Consider the following 24,860-nt stretch of genomic DNA (forward strand, 5'->3'; position numbering starts at 1 on the left):
GCCATCTTGTCACAAAACCAAGAAAAGGAATGAAACGCTACTTCCTGTCACATGTGCCACACATAGGTGAACACTGCATCATAACACTAGGGAGCAGTATTTGCACAGTGTGGGCGAAAACTGGCCCAAAAACCGTAAAACCTTAACTTAGATGGTAGTAACACGCTACACTTTGACTTTTTCATGACTTTTTCGGCCTACTATACTATGACTATGACTTTTTATTTTTTTTACGACAAACAATACTTTAATGTTGAATGAATTTTTCAACATACGATATATACCATGACTTTTTAATATCATTTTTGACACAGTATTCAGAGTTTTTACTTTGAAAAAAATCATAGTGTCGTATATCGAAAGAATTCATAGTATAGTAGTATGACAAAAAAGTCACGTGAAAAGTGATAGTATTGTATGTCGCTCATACATAGGTGGCATTGATTTCACAAGAAAACCTCTGTTGTTTCCCGCCAGCCTCTCTCCCTTCACCTCTCGTCCTCCATACAACTTCATGAAGCAGGTTCAGAAAGGACCAGGGCGACGGTTCCTGCTGAGCAAAAAAAAACACAATAAACAATTTCCAAAAATGTAAAAAGAAACTTTTATGAACGTGTTGAGTGAAAAGGCACAGTGTTGGACCGACTGCATAAAACAATGATTTAACAATGCTATTTTATAAGGCTAGCCAGCATGAAGATTTGTAATGTTACAAAGTGATATTAATTCATTTATTATGATTGAATATTTGTAACGTTTTGTTATAGATTATGTCTGACGACATCACTCACGTCTTCTGTAGTTTGGGGCGTTTAGAGTTAGACACAACAGGGGAGTGTTGGAAGTGGTAAAGGAGCTTGAGCGGCTGCTGTTTCCGCCTGGTCTCTTAGTGTGGGCAGGTTCTCCCGATTTGTATTTTTTTTAAATATAAGGTTGGTTTTCAAACTTTAAAAAGGAGAGGGGTCCAATACTGCCTGCTGAAAAAACGTGTGCGTGTATTGTAGAATGTTGTTGATCCTCACTCGTTATTTACACCTAAAAACAGGACCGCCACCTCCATCCACGCATAAAATCATGTCCACAGCCACCTACACAATCAGAAATATGTCCTCACTTTTGTTTTTATTGCACACTTTAATCATTTAGTAAACAGATCTTCACAGTAACAATGCAATAGCAGAAAACAGAAGCAAATCACTGTGCAGCTTTTTAGGTCTTCAAAGTAATTATGGGTATGTACACTGAGAACGTGAAAATCAAAGAACCGTGCCCGACGTTCACCCTGTAGTGTTATGAGGCATCTTTAGCCTCGTTATCACCCTCAAAGCACCTCTTTGACTCGAGTCGATCCACTCAGGCTTTACACCAGTTGTAGCTATGAATCCTGTCCATACTGCCAACCCAAAAACATTCAAGTACTGTAATTCTGTCATTGCACAGGTACCTGGTCAGCCAGTGCACAGGACTCTCAGGTGGAAACTGAATGGTCCCACTTAATGTCAGAAATCAAATAGCTTTGTTGTTATCCTTTCACATTGAGCATACAAATAGTATTTAAAAGGAATTAGAATTTAAATAGCATCCAAAATGGTAAAGTAACTTCTGTAAATATATCCCAAAATATGAAGCAACATAACGTCGAATTTATGAAACCGCTCTCATTCTTTTGTGACGCAACAATAAATAGTCATTTGGACATGAAATCTCAAAACAACTGAAACATACAAACTGTAACATTTTGCAATGCATTATTTGTAAAACAGACAACTCTAGATGTTCCAGGTCTGCATTTAAGAATAGTACTGAATTTGAATGAAATGACCGTATTAATGAACCAGCACACTGGTCTCTTTGCATTGTTTTTGGTTTTGGAAAATACCATTTTCGTGTTGTACTGCATGTTGCGCAAGCTAGACTTGCAAGGGAGATGGTGGGGGTGGGGGGGGGGGGGGGGGGGGGGGAGACTTAAAAAAGAGATACAAATCAGAATAAGGCAAAGTGAATGTACTGTTTGAACTACAAGTATACTTGCACTCCGATTTATGCTGTTCAGAAGTATGTGATAACATTTTCAATCGGTCTGTTCCGAGTCTGTTCCGAGTCAAAAGAGCTTCGGAAGTTAGTAAAGAGAATACACTGATCTGAAACTCTTACTCTCCTGGTTGTAGGTGGTTTGTCCCAGGCCTGACATGTTTTACAAAGAGAAAATAAAAAACCTTTAACACTTTTTCTCAACCTTTTCATACATCGTAATAACCGATACAGCTTTTTGTCTGGCCATATGCTGCCCCAGTCAGAGTGCGTTCTCATTTGGTTATGTACTTAATGTAATAAAACACATAAAACAAAGTGATACCCTCCATATTCAATACAAACAGATAAAATCAGAACACAGCAGTAGTTCCTGTCTGTCCCGTACAACAAAAATACATCTGTATCTAATGAATACAAAGCCTCTGTGTGAGCACAGTCTTTCTTTCATGGCATCTGTGGTCAGTTCCTTCTTCATAAACACACTTAAAAGCAGTTGTTAGAGAGGCAATGATGGCAAGTCTTGGAATTCACTGAATTCAGCTTGATATCAGAAGTGGGACTTTTGGTGCGATCCCATTGGTCGAACAGCCGCAGACTTGGTCCATTGTTCACGTGTCAATGGTGGTTTCTGTCACCTTCGAGTCTCGCCCTCACTACCTGTGGCCTGGGCTCCTGTGGGTGGCTGTGTCCCTGACTAGATCTTCCTCAACAACATTAACATAACCTTCTTTCTCCACGCAGCCTGCCAGGACCTGCAGCACCAGCCGGAGCCGGCGGTCCAAGGCCCGGAGGTGATGCTGGATGAGGATCGGGGACAGTCGGTCACGGAGCAGGGACTCCTCCACCAGGGAGCTCAGCTGGTACTCCTCTTTGGCCAGCAGCTGGAGACGCAGGTAAGTCGATTTCCTCACCCTGGAAAGAGTCATTAAAGAGGTAATTTTAAATTAAACTCCACTGTCTAATATTGCTGTATTTATTCTGACTATGATGACATTACAAGACATACATTAGGAACTGGGAACATTATGTTTATGGCATCTTAACCACTCGGCCTCCAGGATGCCTCATATTAACCCTTGTGTTAAACTCCTGCTAAACCCCTAAAATAAAGCAGCTAAATTGGCATTTAAACCCCAGATCTATCTTTTCATTCCATCAGCTTTGTGAATGTCTGGGCTTTCTCTCTTCACAGTTCAGAAAAACTGAAGGGAAACAATAACAGTCTTGTAGTTAGTTGACAACATAGTTATACATTCTTATATATTGGACAATGAACTCTAATTAGCACATACAGTATAGGACAGTATACAAGTCTGTGTGCATGGACTTAACAGATGTATTTCTCACATGTGCAGCACACAGTATTTGTTTCACTTTTTCTAATGTTATGGTCACTTTAGCAAAAGTCGGCACGTCATGAAAAATGATGATTTATGGACCTTTAACACAGGAAGCAGCACTGCACTCTAAAACCCATTTTCACGCACCCTCGCCAAGCGCTGTGCCCAAAGGTCAATCGGGTTGAATTTCAAACTGTGATTTGTGTGAAAGGCCCGCACGGAGGTTTTCTCTGCTGTTAAGCACAGTGTCGGGTCATTTGTGACCCTTCAGACAACACAAGGGTGAATGAATTACAACATGAATCTGGAATTCACACAAGCTTCTCATTCTAGCTGCAGATGCACTCGGTGTGGTAGAGGTGCTAACCACTTTGTCTTTGGGGTGGTGCTAAAGCAACTGCCACGAGTTGTTCAGAAAATAAAGCGTTACATCCTGTAGGATCATTGTGTTCATAGCCAATACACCAATTAGAGGATTTTGTAAATTAAACTGAGAGGTCTCAGGGTCGTGCTAGACAACATCTCACAGTGTTCAAAATGGAAAAGTTTCATAGTAATCTTCACATTATACATGAGACATAATCATTCTTACTTAGATGAGGGCTGATGGTGGTGATGGAGCTGCAGACAGGTCGCAAATACACTACAACTCATTCTCTGTGGGATATTGATTTCCAAAGTAGTTCAAGGCAAGAAAAAGTAAAAAAAGAAGAGATATCTTGTTCTGGTGTGGAGAGGCTGAAGGAGGACCGACTGACTGACTTGCAGGACAAAGACACAATCTCAGAAGGACAGAAGCACAGTAAGAAATTCACAAAACAACCAAAAGTCTGACCTGCAGCACTGACTGAGAGGAACCAGAATGGACAGCTCGTCGTGTGAGTGTTTTCCAAAACTACAAGGGAGAGAATAAAGATCAAACATGGAAGAAATCATCACAAACATGTCAGACGTTGCTCTTCATCCTGTTGCTTCATTAATTCTGATGACGCTTCTTCAGCTTCATGAGAAATATTTAAAGTGTCTAGATACAGTACATTGTAATTAATCAATCTATTAATACCTCAGAATTTGCAAAGTCACATGTTTAATTTATTCAATTAATTAAGTTCAATTTCAGTGGCTCAAATGTGTTACGGATGTTAAGACAGAGTGTCTGTACCCTCTTCCATTGTCCAGGTGAATGATGAAGGTGTCATTTCCAAATTTCTCGAAAGTTTCATAATGATGTCGGTCCATGTTACCTGAACAAGGAGAGAGCAAAGTGGTGATAACATGTGAGGACACTGCAGTTAATTAACAGATGATTAAAAAAGAGACGTACATTATGCCATTGATTCATCTGTAAATGCGATATATTTAAGTGTGATGTCATACCCAATGTTCCTCTTACCCATTAAGAAGTCAAAGATGGTCATATCCATGACGTCCAGCAGCCGAGTGCCCCGGTCATACGGAGGAGTCTGCTTAACCTCGTCACAGTAATCTTGGTCCACCTCCCACCTGAGAACGCATAAAAAAATACATGTTTCAAGAAACATTGCATCCATATTTAGTCACAGCAGTCAGCAGAGTGGAAACCCCGACTCAGAGGGCAAGCCGTGTGCTGACAGAGTCGTGAATGTGTCGTTTCTTTACTCTGCTTTCTTGCGTTTGTGGTAGGAGCGTCTCCAGGGGTTTCTCCATGTCTTGCGCTTGGCCAGGTTCAGGTCCGGCAGGAAGGCTGCCAGCGAGCCTTCGATCTGGTCCGGTTTACCGCACAGAGCGTGCTCAGTGGAGCAGTAGTACGAGCACTCACCGTAGAAGCAGATGTTATTGGCTGAGGAGAGGAAAAAACAAAAAAACACGAATTTAGAAATTGTGTCGAAGAGGAAGCACTTAAATGGGTTTTACGCATCGCCGTGGCTGAATATGAATGAGGACGCAAACATGGAGACATCGAGGAGAAAAGAGCAGTGAAGTATCAGGGTGGTGGAGGTTTTCTTATCTCAGGCGCAGGGTTTAACACAGCTCACAGAGTGCTGACCCAGCAAAGAGGGACCCGGCCATCCTATAACATGTCCTCCCACTGAGAGGATGTGACTACAGAGCAAACTGGCTGCTCAAAATACGGAAAGCATTGCATTCAAAATTTATATTTTGTTTGTGTTAATTGTGTAATAATGATCAAAGACATGTACGATGTTCAAACAAATGTCTTCATTTATCTATCTTCTCATTCATTGTACTTATCAGCCAAACTCTACATCAGTTACATGTTGACAACAACAGCTGCTTAGGTTGTTCCTTTAATGTTCACCAATGATATGTGTGTGATGTTCTTCGTAGCATCCGGACACATCATATGTGACAAACGACCGGCTTAGCATAACATGCCTTCATCTGACACACAATGTGACTCGGCCTGTACTCTGACTGAGTCCATAGTTTCCCCCGATCACTGTAAAACATGATGTAATCCAGCAACAAAAAGAGAATGACAGATATTCTACTTTGTGTCTGGAATCAATCTTTTGTTTGTTTTATTGAGTGGTTTTATCTGGACGTGTATTTATGGATGTGTGTGCATATATATAAGGCTTCACTGTGGAGAGCTTTTGAGAATACGCTGACTTACAGTGCCACCCGGTGTTAACTTTTGGCTATGGCTTTCTCCATCACCACCAAACATTCTTACCATCTGCACTGCCTTGAGGAGCAGACCAGGACAAACAAACCCAGAATACAGAACTACAGGAACGCAACCCACTGGTTATAAATAATCCAGTTCACTTAAAGCTGCAGTGTCTTTCAAGTGCAGCCAGAGTTGTTCGGTGGTCGGCCCCTTAAGTACGGCTCATGCAGCCAACTAGCCAGCGTTATTGTGCCAAGCAGCAGACGCTGGCAGAGTTTCTACCTGGTGAGATGAAGAAGGTCCTCCACAGCTTCTTGTCACGCGTCGCATCCCTGATCTCCTTTGTCATGTTGACAAGTCGCCCTGCCACTGGGGGCACTCGCCGGAAGTCAAGGATCCTAAAGAAAGAGAGAGACGTGTCAAGAAACGTAATGGTTAAATGCATTTAACATCTAAAATAAAGTCAATTTGATGCCACAGTTGCAGACTGGAAAGTCAGATCTCAATTTGTACCGTTTTACACAATGTTTTAAACTTTAAAGTGAACAGATGCAGCTGCAAAAGATCTTCAGCCTCCAGCTCAGGCGGTGCAGATTTGTAGAGCGTCCCCAGCCAACCAGCAGAGCCATGAACACCGAGCAGCTACACTGTCTTTGTGAGCTGCTCTGACCCAGTGCTCTAGATCTCTGCACCTTTCCTGCTTGCATTATCTCTCTATTAATGCACACAACAACAGGATATTCTTGTGCTCCGCATACGTCCGTTATTCTCGAAATAAAGACGGCTCAAAGAAACAGCGAGACATCAGGATACTTTTTCTTCAGTGGTTCACAATCCAGACCTGATCTGTATCATCGCAGCACACAAGCTGTTTAATAATTCATTGTCTTTACAGCAGTATTTATTGACTACCAACAGCCACGTCAAAACAAGGGGGGAAAAAGGTGTGTGCGTCTACCTCCCATCTGTCCCACCAACACACACTCATACACAGACAAATGCACCCGAACCCTCGAATCTATATTTAGATTCTTGAGTTAATTCTACACTTTATGGTCTCAAACTGTTGTGCTTCCTGTCTGTCTCCATCTCTCTCTCTCTCTCTCTCCCTCTCTCATTCGCTCTTATGTCTGAACACTATACCTATTCAGCCCCTCTTTAGCCCGCCTCACTGTATGTTTGCTGTCCAAATGACCCTGACCCGTTTGAGACTGAAGCTAAGCCTCCTGGGAGCAGGCGCGCACACAGACAGACCGGCTGAATGGAACAGAGTTGGCGAAACTTTAGCCTACAGAGGAGCGCATTCAGGAGCCGCAAACTGCACCGTCATGCCGGGCCCTGGTGACAAAGGAGCACCTGTGTGTGTGTGTGTGTGTGTGTGTGTGTGTGTGTGTTTGCCTGTGAGAGCACACTCAAGCTTCTATTTGTGTGCACTCTACCTATTACACACCGCTGAGTCACAATGAGTTCACGAAGATGATAAATAGAGTATGGCGAAGAACAGATGGTAAACCCCCCCCCGAAGCAGTGATGCGGCCTTTTACCTCAAATATTCGGGATATTTTTAGTACATTTCATCAGCACCGTCTAAAATTAGAAATCAAATTGACGAAAGTTTTAGCCTCCAACTCTTCGTTCCTGATTCAACATTAAATTAAGCCACACACACACACACAGTAGTAATAGCTCAGAGGCTGCTGTGGTCTTATATTCATAGGTAACCCCGCATGGTGCATGCAATCTAAAAACAGGCCCCCCCCCCCCCAACTCTAAAACCATGTCCTGGTGGGAATGGTGAGCCTGTCATTTCCTGTTTGGCTCCATCCTCCTGCCCACGCAAACAAATGTCGCTGACCTCATCAAACACAGAGCGAGAGTGTGTATTTGCGATAACGTGTGAGGTAATTATAACGGCCTCGGACTCTTCCCTGATCCCAGGAGACACGTCTTCCCCAGGATCCTAACCGACAAGAAGAGAAAAACACTTCCTATTTCCGCCCTCATATCCGTTCGCAACTCCTCCCCTTCCGTCTTTCTCAACTTCTATTCGCTAACTTCCCTGTGCACTTCTGTAAACGCCTGTCTTCAAGTCTCTCTTTCCCTGAGTTCCTAACACATTCAATGACTGTCAGTTATTGCTTAATCCCTTCTATGATAATCCTTCAGTATAAAAGTTAAGCCTCTTGCAACTTTGGCATAAGCTTCATGTCTTTAGTTCTACTGTCAGCTACTAATCCTAAAACACTTCATGCTTATCTTAATTATGCATTTCCAAAACACTTATGATTATGGCTAATTATGAATTCTTAATTATGAATTATTAAACACTTTTATTGTGTCTGCTAAACACACAGTTCTACGCTCAAATTTCTTACACCGTGAAGGATGATTTGAAAACGCGCTTGGACAGGAAACAGATGAGTCACAAAGAGATCTCAACACACGGGGTTTTTCAAGGAGAAAGAAAAAAAAAGATGCTAAAACTCACCTGTCCAAGTGAAACGCGGCAATCTCAGCGTTGTGCCTCTCGAAGTCGGAGAAGTAGAAGAAGTCTGGAGGGGTTTCCTGCTCCCGAGTTTGCCTGAAACACATTAAACATCATATCAGCAGGATCGTTTTCAATCCAAGGCCCTCTGAACTGACTCATCAGTTATAAACAAAGGCATCAGTAAGGCAATTCAAAACAATATCTCCATATGATTGTGTGTTTCAATGTTAAGTATGTGCCGTCATTTGACGTGAGTCATTTCTGCTCCTCTCCACGCCAATCTCCTCGGCTTTCAGTGAAACTCATCTCAGCGTCTGCATCCCTTTCTAGGACAGACCAAAGTCTGTGTGGACAAGCTGGATGAGAGTCTTGCTCACATCCTGCAGTTCCTCCGAGCAAACACAAACACACACACACACACACACACACACACACACACACACACACACACACACACACACACACACACACACACACACACACACACACACACACACACACACACACACACACACACACACACACACACACACACACATACATGCATACACACCTGACATTAGCCGGCTCTGCTTGCACAGGTTCAGCTGAACCTCACACACACGCACATTTCACTCAAAGCTGCCACTTCATGTACCCCCCTCCTGCTCCGCCCCTGCTCCCCTACATTAGTGTGCATTGGACCTCAGGGTGCACTATTTCCACTCCTCCTTCTCCCTCAATTTTCTGACAACAGAAGCTCCTATTCTTTTCGCATGTCAAGGAAGCAGCCATTTACCCATAAATCAACTGCTCGCTGTTGTGATCACTTCTTTCTCACCCAGAGCAAGGAAGGGGACTAATGGTGTGTTTTTTTTCTCCAGGTTTCAGGGCAGGCGATAGAAGATACCGTGTAGATGAAGAGGGTTGGAATAAAAGGAAGCAAGAGCCCTTTGCTTTCAAAAGGTGACCTTACGAGTCAGAGCACTCAGAGCACCTGTGACGCACCTCGTTATCACTCAAACATGCCTTTTTATCAGAGCACCGTATCGCGGGTTGGTAATCAGTGTTGCTAAAAAAAAATTCTCAGTGGCACAAAGAAATTCAGGTTTCAACACTGAGAGGTGAAACTGAGGCTTTTTCTTCACAATAACTCACGCGAGCAACTCTCCACGGAAAGTCAGTAAAACAGGAAGTGAGAGACTGAAGTTGAAGCTCGTCTGCCGTCAGACAGTTGCTGTAATGATGCCGTGTCTTCCGAGCTATTCCACTGTGTGTGATTTTTTTCTTCTTCTTCCCTGATTGCACTTTACGCTTTGGATAATGTGTACTATAAACCTGACTCACAGTCACTTTAGGCTTTGGTTGCCATGGTCACCAAGATGTAAAATGCAATTTCCTGTCGGGGGAAGAAGCTCAGGATTTCAAATGTACGGCAATTGCAGGTTTGTGATGTGAAAAGCCATTACACAAGAACACGCACACTCAAATACCGACACGCACACACACACACACACACACACACACACACACACACACACACACACACACACACACACACACACACACACACACACACACACACACACACACACACACACACACACACACACACACACACACACACACATCCTTTATGAATGAGTGTCCTTCACAATAAAAGGTGCTTTATCTGAAGTAGAGTGTGATTAGAGTACAGACAACGTCCCGGAGTTCAGCAGAATCTTCAGGAGTGTGTGTGTGTGTGTGTGTGTGAGGTGAGGAAGCTCAACTGCTCGCCTATGTGAACTCAATTTGTGCTGAATCGGCAATTTAAATGCTCTTTCATGAGCTGAGACTGGCACAGTGGATGGTTATATTAGAGGGATAGGAGAGGGGGGGGCAAACACAGCAACAACAGCTGTGGCCCAGACTCGGTATACACACTCCTTCTGCAAACAGAATTGACACGAGAAGGCGGAGCTAAGGGCAATGGACCGCTAAATAAGACATTTTAAGGCGACCAGAAAATGTTACAATTACCTTTTGATGAACTAAACACACGCTGTGAAAGGGTTAAAGTGTTAAGACTAAAACACGGCAACTCACAGACATGGACCGCGCCGTGATAGTGAACTGTCAATCACAAGGTAGCCACGCCCTAAAACACACCCTGCTTTAAATTCTATTTTACTCTAAATGGGACAATAATTTACGAAATGAGCATCATGATGTATTGAAGAAGACTTGAAACTAGCGACTGAGACCATAAACTCATATTTACAATGTTTACTAAAGAAGTAGAGTTGTTTGCTGATCGTGTTCTAATCTGTACAATCAGACTTCTATTTGCAATCAGAGGAGTCGCTCCCTGCTGGCCAGTAGAGATAATGCAAGTTTACGGCACTTAATATATATATATATGCCTCTGTTTTCAGACTTGGAGGTTGCTGCCTGCTATTAGATTGTTGCCATTGTTGTCACTGCTGTCGTACAAACTATATTCCCTACCGCTGCAATGGCATCTTGCTACTGATCCAACGCAGAGAACGGGAGCGTGAGGCAGAAAGGGTACATGGGAGATCTGTCATCTATTGGTAATCCACAGCAGATTTCAGCCCCCCACTGACAGGCGTCTTTGTCTATGTCTGACCCTCAGTCCTCTGTGTGTGTGTGTGTGTGTGTGTGTGCCTAAGAAGACTTCTTTTCTCTTCCACTTATTCCTTTACTGTACTCATGTCCGTGTGTCTGTCTGTCCTTCTCTTGCTCTTCTCTCTCCTGACCAATTTTCCCCACCATTATGTTTAACAAAACAAATGTCAGCAAAGTATACATATATATACATCTTCCCTTCCTCTTGACACTAGGAAAGTGCTCTGCCTTTTCTCCTGAGGAATAGTCTGCTGAGAATCTTTTTTTTTTTTTGCGTGTGAGTGTTTTGGAGAAAAACAAGTGATTAGTGCGATGCGTTCAGGACACTCATAGGTAAATGGCACCTTGCAGAGTACTCACATCGCCTCTCAAGGTGACTGACAGGTGGAGGGATGGCCGACCAGATAAAAGATTGCAAGATAAAACCTCTTCAGCCTGGTGATTTGTGTCAGAGGCTGCTTGTCTGTCAGCAGCAATACATGCAGAAGTATCAGAGAGAGCTGTGTGTGTGTGTGTGTGTGTGCGTGCTTGTGTTTACACCTGCAAGCAGCAACATGCTGTGAGTGTATTTATACATTTTATGTGTATTCCTGACTCTGTTTCTGCTGATTCCTCTTTATTTTCCTCCACGCGTCTGAGCTTCCTCCAGCAACTGCATCGGAGCGGGATCTAAGAATCGTCCCAGGGACCCAAAAGGGATCTGTCTCCATTGAATTTCAAATCAGTGTTCTAGCCTCGGCTATTTCCAACACGCAGGGTGAGGCGCCGCCAGGAGGGAAAGGCAAGTTATCTGCATGTGTGGGAAGCAGTATGGGCGATATTATCATACGAATGCAGAGAAAAGGACTCGCCTTGAAGAAGATGGCCTCAGTCAGTGCTTCAGTTTCAAAGGTTATTAGATGCTCATGAGCTGGGAGAGAGGGCGGCATTGATATGAAGGCAGAGCAAGATTATCACCTTTCTGCTGCATAAAGTATTTAGTATGTGTATTAGTATTAGTATCAGAGAAGGGTGCCCTGGGGAGGGATGTAGTTACATGAATTATGTGCATTCAAGATATGAGTCATTGAAATAAGAGTACATGGATCCATACATTCAGGAGCATTTTGAAGGAAATGCACCATAAATGACATGTTGGGGTCTGAAGGCATTACAATTATTCAAAATGTTTTGTGTGCTAACATGCGTGTGTGCTAACATGCAACACTTACAGGGACCTGTTCATAAAAACATGAAAGTGGTGGTTTTATGGTCAAATACTCCCAGGATGGAGAAATGTAATCCACCTGCAGTCAAACAAGGTGCAAACAACTGTCTACTTGAGGTCTATTCTTTTTTTTCCAGATGCAGGAGACGTCCTTAAAGTTCATACTTGTTTACAATTATCTCCAGTTCCTTCAGTCGTTCTTGGCTGTCTGACCTTCGGTCCATAATACAAACCTGCAGGCAGAAACTGAAAACTTGAATTTTAAATCTAAATGTAGGGCTTTGAGGGAAGCTGCGCGGCTGTGGGCTGTAGGTCACTATCTGTGACCACCAGAGCTCTCTCCGGCAACCCTTGAGATTACAGAAAGCCTCAGAGCGAGTGTAACTTGTGTCGGCGTGCGCGTGCAGTCATGTTGAGTCACGATCGAGAGTCAAAGAGAGAGAATGTGCTTCTACAACGGTCTCATCTGGCCAGATGGCTGGGAGTCCCTGTCTGTATATGTCAGGGATCAGACCAATGGCTTATGGGTCTGCAAATCCCTGCCGCTCTCCAACTGCCCTCTGTGCACAGAGTGCTGGAAATACAACAGATAAGATACTGTATGACTGTAGGATGGGGATCAGGCACTACAACAGGAGCTCAACTTCAAAATGTGAACATTGAAAGCTCTGATCAGAATATGATTGTCAGTGACTGAAAACCCTTTAATGCCGGGAGGGGGATTAGTGTAAATGCAATAAACGACACAGTACAGTACTACTTAAATAGACCATGAGTCATTTCACAATCCCTGCCCACAATTTCTCTCCATTTATTTTTGTCTGGGAATGTTTAGCAAGCAGAGTAACATAGATGACTGACAGTTGTAATATGTCCTGGAAATGAATAAATAAGATCAGCAATTGCACTCAGTTTCCAACTTACACCTACTTTTACAGATCCTTGAATAATGATTTATTTTTAATATATTTCTTCCACAAAAAGTTGCCTCAGTAACCCTATTATTACTTCTTAAAATGACATCTCCTTCTTCTCCCGCTTCGGAAAATCCAGAATATGTTGTATATGCAAATTTTGATCATTTTAGAATTTGAACTGACATAAACAAGATGTCTCCTGCTGGGTTTCAAGTTTAAAAATCACATTTGTGTCAGTTACGTACTGGACTCGTACGTCATTCTGTACCGTGAAGCTCAAACATCCGAGTGAATTGAGAGGAGGCTTTAAATAGTTGTTAATGAAGTCATGCCATCGTCTACACACCCAGATTGGTCCAGGGCGACTCGGGTCAACTGTCGAGGAAATGCTCAATCTCAATTTACAAATGATTGTGTATGCTGACCTTCATTTTGTCTGGCTTTGCGAGGATATTATAAAGTGTCTGGGATGTTGGTGCAGATGGAGAGTCAGTGTGAAGTCCATTTGGCTGATTAGAGTCAGTCCAGTGATGTGGTCAAGATTTTCAGAAAATCCCGAATGCCTGCCTGGTCAACATGTAGCATTGTGTACGTATCAAATAATTCCCCAAGTTGCAGCTGTGAGGCTAAATCTCACTTCCTTCTACTCTGCTCTGCATTACTCTTAGAGCTATTTCTGAAATGACTGCGAACTTTCATATTTTTTTCCTTCTCTGCTGGCCTTAATTGACAAGTGTGACATATTCAGTGGTGTTCCCCCGGGCATATCACTCCACAGAGCTCCGTGTTTAAATACCTGGAATCACTGTAAAGACCTAATGCAAAGCTGCAGAATTATATGTGGGCTTTTGGGATCCCTTCCCTACAATCATCTTAACGGGCTCCCCTGAGTCCTCAATGCACTTGGAATGTGTGTGAAAAAAAACAACCTGGAAATCGTATTAGTATCACTGCTTATTTTCATTTTCACAAAGCCACATTTTAGTAAATGCATGAATGCTTTTCCATGTCAAAATAAGTGTTTGGCTCGTTACTAGATAAGCGTATTCACTGGGGGCTTTCGGTAAGAAGTGCTAGCAAACAGCAGCTCTCTGACGTCAACAGGCTAAATGTTTGATGACTCAGCCGCTTTTCAATTGCATTTCATTCACTCAGAACGATCAGCAAACAGAAGTCACACAGCTGTTGTGACATTACAGGAGCTTAACAGTAGAAGGACTTTTTCACAGCAACAAAACAAATAAAAAATATTATTTTAGTCAGAATTGTTATGAAAATTAATTTTCTTTTCATTAAAAAAAAAAGACATGAATATATCACACTTTTTACACATACTGTTTTTTATTTTTATTTTTACATACAACAGCAGCAGCCTATAGATTTAGTTGGTGTCTGGTGAATTAAATGTAAATACATTAAATGGATGCATGTACTAAATGTATTCCATGCTCACCATGGAAATGACAACAATGAAGCGTTTCATACTTGTTATAATATTTTGAGCTTGGCCTCAAATGTCAGTAACTACAGCTCCATGTACGTGAGAGGCATCTGAAGAGAATACTTGGCACAAGGGGACATTTTGCATTGCAGAATGTAACATTACTCCAACCTGGCGGACTTGCATCAGACTGAAGCTTTGAGGGTACCGATGGATGTAAGCGAAATGCAGAGAACATGAACACTTTGTACAAAGAAAGAGGGTGAAGGAGTTGGATCCCAAGGGACCAAGACCGAGGTCACTTCTCAACTGGGCTGAAATTCATCTGCCTTTTGGGCTCGTGGGATAAACTGACACCGTGCAGCATTTGTATTATAGTGGGTATGTCTTGTCAAGTAAAATCATGGAGGGTGGGAGAGAGACGGAGAAGGCATAAAATAACCCCAAATGACTTAAAAAAACAAATTCCTTCGGCAAGCTGGAACCAGAATTTGCTTTGGCAGAATCAAACACTCCCCCACACCTCACAAATACTCTGACATGCCAACCAACATCTAATATTTGCTGACACCCTATCACTCATATGCGCAGCGTGAGGTGAAAAAGAGTGACTGTAGGTTCATATACTGGAATAATACGGCTGTTCTTATGTATGCAATGTGTGCGGAGCGCGTGTTCACTGAGGGGATTATATATACTTGAAGAATGGGACAGGTCTTTATGCTTATGGTTTGTCTCCCTTCTCTCCCACACCGTCACACACAACAAACAAAACGCACATCGGTTTATCCTCAACAATCGGGAGCAACACACAGAGCCATTTATATTTACATATCCATCCACAGAGGATTAACCGCTTCCAATGGCACAAGTCTGAGGCGATCCTTCACAGGGCGCGCAATTCATGACAGGCTTTGCACTGAATACGAACTATGAATTATGCAGAACATACACAAACATCAAGGGTAGTGGTTAGATGTCAGAATGTGCAAGCATACACTGACACAATGTGATTCTCTCCTGAAGCGTTCCTCAGTTTATGTGTCTACATAAATACCAGAAACAGGATCTTTTTTTTTAAAGGCCAACCACCTGTTCCAAAAAATGTCTCAAAAAAATTTGACAGCAATACCAAACTGAACATCCTAACCAGGTTACCCACCATACAAATGATGCACGTAAAGATTCAACCGGGAATGCATTGTGGATGGATTGTTATGAACACATTTCACACCCAAGAGTGGCACAAAGAGCATTCATGATGTAGAAGAAGGCCCTAATACACAGAGGAGCACAGTCCCTGTCTACGATCTATTCCAGCAGGAAATGCCTCCAGAAAGCCTCTGCCAGTTGTCTCTGTCCCTCACAGCTCCAGAAGAAGAGAAGGAGGGAGGAGTAGATGGGGGGGGGGGGGGGGGTCAAACTACATAATGTGGGAAAAAGAAAAAGACGGCTCCCACCTTGACATTTCTGTTCTTAGAGGCAACATGAGATCAACTAAAGTCCGCAAAAGCTGACATCACTTTCATAATGAAAACAAACTCGATACCGCTCCGCCTGTTGGGATCAATGGGGATTTTAAGAGCTTTCCCTGAATGTGTGTGTGTGCGTGCACGTTTTTGTTTCTGCTCGCACACAAAATCAATGGGCATTACCATGAGTCTTCATCTCACAGGGACTGAGTAACAAGCGCTGGTATTCAGCATGACATGTAAGCTGAAGCTGATGAGAGGAGGGGGCGGGGGGGGGGGGGGGGGAGTCCCAGTCTGAGCGTGTCAGTAAACTGCAGGTCCAGCACAATGTAGTCTCTCCACTCAGACTGAGGAGGATTTGGGAACAGATACTGAAAGCAGCTACACTTTCTCTTCTCAGTCACAGTTCCCTCTGATCGTTCTCGCCATTTGACCGTCGTCTGAAAAACAACCAGGCTGAATTAAAGAGCAACGCTCTGTTTCGGGGACAGCTGCATGTTTTCTCTTTGTCGTAAAATAAGTTCGAGGTTAAAAAAGGACACAAATAAATCAGTGACCAGGGCAACAATGCAATCAGATTCTCCTCTTCAGATATAATTCAAAGCAGATTCCCCGAGTGGAAATTGGCAGATGAGTGTGCCAGAATGAGTGCTGAGGAAGAGGAGACTGGAATACCTGCCAAACCATATAAATCATCCATAGACTGAGAATCTTTACTGAGAGGCTTTGCACGCAGGTCCATCCTCCAAGCTACAGCCTGTGGTACAGGCCATTAAGATTTATTTGATTATTGCTAAGTAGTTGCTGAACAGCAAACACCAATTACAGCAAATTATGTTAAATCCTGGGAAGCATTCATTTCCCAGACCCACCGCCCCAACGCACACACGCACCGCTCTCAGCCAGGACATGGAGGGTTTCTGTACGGTTTCAGCCAAGCAAAGTGAATTGGATTGTGAGCAGGCATTGTGGACATCCCTTATCTTTACCCATCTGTTCGGGGGGGAAACGACAATCCTATTATGTTGACCCAAAGATAAGAAGAACGCACACACACACAAACGGACTCATACACAGTCTCTCTCCCAAATACACACTGTTTAAAACCATGATTAACATCACCTGCTGCATGTCAGATATCTTCTCTTCTCTCTGCCCTTCCCCAGGCAGTGTGTGCCCCCTTAAGGTTCCCTGTGTATAAATCAGTCAGCCATGTATCCACAACCACACCTTCATCACTTTCCCCCTTTTTCTTTCCCCTCCTCTCACCTCCCTCCTTCTGATTTCCTTTTCCTTGAAGGGCAATGTGGCTGCGGGCCAATCTCTCCCTTCCCCATCTCTGTGTACTTAAACAGAACGTGGACAAACCACAAACTCAGACGAAAACTGTCAGATACAAACATGCACACACACACACACACACACACACACACACACACACACACACATGGCCACACACGTCGTGTTAGCACACAGCGGCAGATCCACAGAGGCTGTCGTTTACTTTTGATTATCTCTGAAGACTTTTACCCTAATTAGTCCGATGTGAGTCTTGTTAAAATGCCGTATTCCAACAGCGCATGACTGATGACAGAATTCCATTTGATTTAGTAGTGCTGTCTTTTGTTTTTAGCTCCCTAATGAACGTGTTTGATAATTACCTGAGAGGCTTTGGGGTAGTCGTGACAATCTGTTCTGCTCAGCGCTAAAAGCTCCTGAAGTTTATCCATCGCCACATTCAGCTCAGAGAGGGAACAGCTCAATTTTAGCAAGCTGTCACTTATTTCCAACGCCGCTTCTCCTCACCGTCCCAAAATGGATTCCACGGCACCGAGTGAAACCTAACTGCATAAAAGTCAAAAACTGTGATACCTCGAACCAAAGAAAGCAATCAAAAGAATCTTTCCAGAAAGCTATTTTGCGGGCGAGGCCCCCAAATCGGGGGGATGGATGTTTGTGCTTGGCTTCTCCCGCAGCTGAACTTTTCTATTTGGGCCTGTCAACGGTCTTGTTGTGCTCAGTGGTTTGCGGTCAGATGCCGTTTCCTAAATAGAAACCATCTATCAGAGGCTAAGTGGTGGCTGAGAGATGTCATAGTGGTCATGAGTGGGTGATGGCGGTGAAGGAGGAAGCGGTGAAACCGCTGGAAAAACAGTTCCAAGGGTTGCATTTATCCTCGTGTAACTGCTAAATGGGATGGAACGAGTCCAGCGCACTTGAGGGTATATAGAGTTAATTTAACGGACTTTTCACTACAACCATGTATACCTTTCTGACAAATTGATGTACTTTCAGGGTCTATCAAAGACACCAGTCTGAAGATACACTACAGCTCTTATTCTAGTTCACTAAGTGATGCTCACAGTGAGAAGAGGCCAAAATAGAACAGTGGCTCAAATGTAAAAAGGCAAGAATCTGAGAGGAGAGATATATATATATTCTCTTCACTATGACTGGTCATACAACGTATCATGAGGTCCATACATCATCGTGTGTGTAATGTGACCTTTAATGTCACTGCAGACCGTGTCCCAATTCATCATCTTGTAATGATGATGTGTAGTTGGTGCATTGGTCATCCTACCTCACAAAGAGGGGCACGATACAATGTCAGGACAATTTGTAAAGACATTTGTGGATCCCAAAGCTTAAGGACTGCTGATTTTGGTGATCCAATGACTTTTCCTACAGCGGCACCAGCCACTTGACACATTCGTGAAACCCAGAGGTTCCAATAGCACTCCCGTTTGCAATCTTCCAAGCAGCAGCAACACTGAATGGGAGTCTCCCTGCACCTCCAACACAGAGGCTCTTCTGTTTGCATCCCTGCTGCCCAGAGCTGTAAAAAGTAGGGCGGGAGGGGAGGGGTGACCCAGGCAAGCCCCTGGATCGGGTGGCCCGGTGATACCAGACCTGGCGACAGTAGCCCCGCCTACATCCTGCCCTGACAATAGGCAAAGCAAGGCAGAACCCTCCACTGGTTTAATTGACAGACAATGATCGCATTCTCCCTTCCACTGGCCTCTGTCAGGGGGATAAGGGAGTCGCACATAACCTAATTGCCACCTTGCATAGGACAGGCTTAGATGATATTAACCTCTGTGCATGTTATCACAATAGGCCAAAGTTTCACAGCCACAATGCTCTCCCTCTGTCTCTCTGTTAAAGAACTGCTGCTTCATTCATTCGACCTGAAGAGACATTCAGGCGGAGGGTGATGGATCTACCTGGGAAAAGTCGTTATCTAATGACCGAGCTCAGTTGTAAGGGTTGGTGCAGTGCGTGTGGTCCCATTGTTAACGGGCAACAGTTGATTTAGTGACAGAGTAACAATGAGGCATGTGCGCTCTGTCATTTTCAGACCGCTGTAAGGAAAACAAGAAGAATCCTCCCCTTTTGGTCCGTCGAAGCCCAAACAATTATCCTCATTACAGCTTCTGAGAGAGACATCAGGGCCATTAGGAAGATTTTATGTCACACAGCAAGTTGTTGTCTAACTTGTCAGGGATTGACAAAATGCAAGCTGTTAATTGCAGATGGTGGATTCACCAAAGCACTTAAATGACAATTATCCTGAAAATTCCCTTCAAGCTAATGCAGCGTTCCTGAGTACTCGTTTACGGGACATTTTGTGTAATATCAGCAGAAACTCCCCTTTATGAGTCAAGGTTTGGCCTGCTTTCCTCTCCTCATGAAAAGAGATTGTCGTTTGAGATGTCTACAATTCAGCTCCTGGAGGGAAATTCATTTTTAGCATTCCAGACAAATGCGGCAGCAACATTCCAGCGGGAAGCTTTCTCCCCATGCTGTATTTTAGGCTGTAATTATATGTTAGGATGGCTGAGCAACATAACCACACAGAGCAGTGAGAAAAACAGATCCGCCACAACAGGCATGCACAACTGCAAGAATGTGATTCACTTGGATGTGGAGTAACACAGAGGAGCAGACATGCTCTGGTCCCAACCACACGGCCACAGGCATGCACACAAAAACACACACGTTTAAAAAAATACAAACAACAGACATACTTCCACCCGTGTTGATAAGTATACATTCTAAATGCATATTCTGCTTATTAAACAGCTTTTAAGACAATCACAAGTAAGGGGAAATGTTTGTTCTCTTATTTTGTTTGACATTTGGGAAAATATGCTCATCTGCTCTCTTGGCGAGATTTAATAGATTGGTTAGCTTAGCATAAAGACTGGAAACAGAAGGAAACAGCTAGCCTGGCTCGGTTCAAAGTTAACAAAAACTACCTCTAAAGCTCACAGAGGAAAATGTTATATATCTTTTTTTTGATATGGACAAAAACGACGTGTAAAAATGATATGTTGTGGTTTTGTTCTGGGCCGGGCTACTTCCTGGACAGGATCAGTTATCAGTTACTTGGAATGGAAGCTGACATGATGTGGCTCATTATTTTGTAATAAGATGGGGCACTGAGGTATGACTGCTGATGATTGTGGTCATTGCCGTTAACTCATAACTACACACACACACACACACACACACACACACACACACACACACACACACACACACACACACACACACACACACACACACACACACACACACACACACACACACACACACACACACACACACACACACACACACACACACACACATACACACAATTAGTCATCACGAGCAACTCAACCGGCCTGTAATCACATTACGATTTGGGTACTCACAGCTCGGCCACATTACACTGTGAGTGCATAAACACTTGTTCGACGGAGAGAGAAAAGATCTAAAAATACAGAGCAGCGGAGCGAGGGACAAGCCGAGGATTAGTACCGCCTCGGCGAATCAAACAAACAAAGTCCAAAAAGGAGGACGAACGGGAGGTGGAGACAGAGAGAGCGATGGACGGAGAGAAGGGAGGAAGGGAGGGATGGTGAAGAAAAAAACCCTCCTTCCTCAGGAGCTGACCTAGTAAAACATTCATGAGAGATGTCTTTATGTGAAGTGTGTGAGAGTGGGGAGGGTGTGAGGGGAGTTTAAGGCTCAGGAGTCTAAAATAAGACAAAGAAAGATATATATTTGAGATTTGAGTTGGTATACAGGCACATTCAGTGCCAGATGCCGCACCGCCGACCTCTTGAATCAAGAATAGACGACGAGCTGAGACACAGACAAGCGTGAGACGCAGACAGAAAGAGGAACATGAAAAGATGTAACTTCTTTTGAGAACATGCAGCCAATGGAATAGAAATGAGTCAGTGGTAATTACTGCGTGACAGATGAGAATGAATCGAAGGCAGAAGATCCAGCCGCACACGTTAATGACGAGACATTGCAGATGATGAGCAGTACACACATACATGATTGACACTTCAATTTAAACATTACACATTGAACATTTGCAGTGGACTTCATGAAGACTTCACCAAGCTTTATTAAAACGTCTTCGCTAATGCAAATTCTCAACTGAGATAAGTGTGTGTGTGCGCTGGTGACGAAACAGATGTGACAAACCAGCTGGCCACACGACTGTTAAAGCATCAGACTAATTAACTGGCTCATCTCACAGCCTACAAGAGTTCACAGCGCTTACAACACACACACACACACACACACACACACACACACACACACACACACACACACACACACACACACACACACACACACACACACAGTCACGAACATGCATGGTTAACCAGATATAAACACTTCAAGTTCAAACACATGCAAACAACCCACATCATTTGCTAAGCAACACACAGTGCGGAGCTGAGAGATCGAGAATTTCATTAGTTGGGGTTGTTTACGTGGATGTCTGAAACAGAAAAAGTATAAATCAGAGTGTAAATGAGGACAAACGAAAAACAGTGAGAACGTACACACATGGTAGAAAGCCACGCTGAGACTACCGACGTTGCAACAGTGTGAGTTCGACGACAAAAAACTCTCTGCGCGAGAGTGAATAAAGGTCGGTGGAGGTCAGGATGGGGATGAAAGGGGAGCATGGAAGGGGAGGAAGAGAAACCAGGCTGTATAAGATGAGCAGTCCTCAGACACATTAGAGCAGCTTAAAAACCAAATGAATCTTAAAGACCTGCAGAGGGAGAAGAAGAGCCGCTGGGTCTGGCCCTCTGCGGCTGCCTGGCTGAGAGTACAAAGCTGCATGAGAAACAGATGTTGTGAACGCCCGACACTGCAAAACTCTCACTCTCTCTCTCTGTGTGTGTGTGTGTGTGTGAGAAATATAGACAATAAAAGGTAGAGGAGGGTCGGAGCAGAAAATATGACAGCAGGCATTATTTCCCAGAAAACAAAAGTTATTTCTGAAAAGAGCAAATTACAACTTTACAACTACTTTTACTGCTGCACAGAACTATGACTCAAAGTAAATACCAGTCAGTTAATTCAAAACATCTGCGCGTAACTCTGCATAAGCTTTGGGAAAGACTGTGGCTCTGGCCAATACACTCTGGTCAAGGTATGTTTCAGGTGAGGCAAGACATTTGGTCAAAGTCAGGGACATCTTTTGTTTAGGGCTAATAGAAAAGGCACATGTGAATGCAGGTCTGTGATGGGATGCAAACTCCACTCATTCCCATCCACCTCTTATTCACGTCATCATCCACGTCTTATTTATTGCCTTCCTGTACTGCACATTCATTTTGAGAAATGAAATGGAACAATACGGATGTAATTCCAAGCTGCTGTACCACAAACGAACAAGATTCTGCCTTAATTGAATCATGTCCGATAAAAACATAAACAGTCACCCCTTTCTTCATTAAGCACAGCAAGTTGTGAAATGTTTATAAAAGAAATCTAATTTAAAAAAGAATAGTCCTAGTCTACACTGTCAACCAAAATAATGAGGGTTTTGCTCTAACTACGCACGAATTGCATTTGAAATCTAATCTTGTAAAATAAATAAACTACAAAATAAAAATCACGACAGCAGTTCCATAACATCACCATGAAAAAGGAAAGACGAACACCAACACTGATGACAACAAACTGTTTCGTTACGGTTTTGTTGTGTTGTACAACACACGTAAGCAACTGTTTCTCCGTCTACATCTGTCAGACAGTGCAGACATATTTTCCTGATATATCTTACATTATCCTGTTTTTTCTCTTCTTTTATTCTCTTTCACTTCTTTTTTCTCTTTCTCCCGACACTCATCTGCAAATATGGAAACAAGTCAGACAGTAGTCTCTCACGCACTTTCACACGCACAGATACAAACACTTGAGGTGCGAACACTGAAGTGACTGAAAAGAGAATCAAAAACACACTCTCGATGAGCAGACATAATATGCATATACTCGACGTACACACTTCTCTGCCAACAAACCACACCTCGCTACAGCTTGTCATTAATTTCAGCCGGGTCAGACAACTTGCTTGGCACAGTGAACTGCTCTGTCCGCTGCCAGCTACACTTTATTTAATCAGGAAGTGACATTGAGATCAAGATCTTATTTACAAGTAAGACCGTAGTATATAAAAAAATAATAATAAATATAGAAAAAATAAATGATAATGGTACCGACACAAAAATATCGTGAGAAAATAGCTAGATTTAAATATATATATAGATAATCTGATGCCAGAGCTATTGAAAACCTGAGGAGTCTCTCGTCGCCACGGTCCGTTCAACCATAAAGGCTATAGCTACAGTTTACATAACCCTTCAGCACATGAAAAGAGAGTTATCACAACTCAGCTTTATATAATATGCAAGATTGAGGTCAGAAAACTTCATCATGGTCTACAAGACGAGGATGTTGAAGTGAAAAGATTTGACGTTTCATCACATTTGAAGTCTCTTTATGTGCTTCAAGGCTCTTTGACTCGTCAGGGTGGAAATCATTAGGGAAGTGTTAAATGGTGAGCGGTCGGGACTGAATGAGCTCGTTTTCTATTGTGTGTGCAGGCAAAGTGTGGGCTTGCGGTCATCACCTTCTGTGTAATATACCCACAGCTCTGAGTGAGCGGCTACAGCTGCGGCTTGGCGGCTTGCGGATTTTCCAGTACCAGCCCAGGGTGATGGAGGGTGCACAAACTCCTTAACCCCCACAGCATCCTTCTCTTTGCAGCATGTGTGCACATGTAAGTGTATGTGTTTGGCTGTGTGTGTGTGTGAGCCGCAGCTGTGCGAACAGCTGTCTATAGTAACACGGTTCATTGGTGCACACCCCGAAAGATGAGCTCAGACTACACCTCTCAAAAGTGTGTCTAACTTATGAGAGCCAACGGCATTCTTATGGCCCTTGTGGGGGCTCTTTAGGGTGACAGTGTTATACAAGTGACGACCAAAGAGGAATACTTTCATCTTAAGGGTCTAGGATAATGAAAACATATTTTAAGTCTTGATGATGAATTCAGAGGGGGATTTTGTGTGTTCGTGCAGTGAATGTCATGTATACATAGATTGACATAAATATGTAAACATACAGTGTGCTTAAGTGCATGTAGATGTATGTAATCATGCCGTATTCATCCTTGAAATGAGGTTCCAAACAATTGGATGTCTTTGGTTCAGAATGGATCTCATGAAGCTCCATGTGACGGATTTTTGTTTTGTGACATCTGTGTCAGTTTTTTTTCCTTCCAATTTAGACCACAGATGCTTGTTATCTAGTCAAGAGATATCTAAAATAACTGACTCAAAAGAGTTGCACCTTGCCCAGAAAAGGGAAACAGGGGTGCGTTTCTGGAGGCGAAAACATGTGCACCCACAACTAGCAGTGGGGAAGG

The 24,860-nt window shown here is 43.2% G+C and overlaps 1 protein-coding gene across 1 annotated transcript in view; it reads right to left on the minus strand.

Annotated features, from left to right (window-relative positions):
• Nucleotides 1–1,133: 1,133 nt before the first annotated feature.
• fam20ca (FAM20C golgi associated secretory pathway kinase a) overlaps nucleotides 1,134–24,860 on the minus strand; it is a 33,885-nt gene continuing 10,158 nt past the window's right edge. Inside the window, exons 4-10 of the mRNA XM_079282595.1 lie at nucleotides 8,477–8,569; nucleotides 6,271–6,386; nucleotides 5,013–5,193; nucleotides 4,768–4,877; nucleotides 4,537–4,618; nucleotides 4,210–4,269; nucleotides 1,134–2,946 (exon numbers count right to left, since the gene is read on the minus strand). Coding sequence (XP_079138721.1) covers nucleotides 2,688–2,946; nucleotides 4,210–4,269; nucleotides 4,537–4,618; nucleotides 4,768–4,877; nucleotides 5,013–5,193; nucleotides 6,271–6,386; nucleotides 8,477–8,569 — 901 coding nt within the window. The 3' untranslated portion in view covers nucleotides 1,134–2,687. The remainder of the gene's footprint in view (nucleotides 2,947–4,209; nucleotides 4,270–4,536; nucleotides 4,619–4,767; nucleotides 4,878–5,012; nucleotides 5,194–6,270; nucleotides 6,387–8,476; nucleotides 8,570–24,860) is intronic.

Source organism: Melanostigma gelatinosum (assembly GCF_949748355.1).
Source record: "Melanostigma gelatinosum genome assembly, chromosome: 13".
NCBI lineage: Eukaryota > Metazoa > Chordata > Actinopteri > Perciformes > Zoarcidae > Melanostigma > Melanostigma gelatinosum.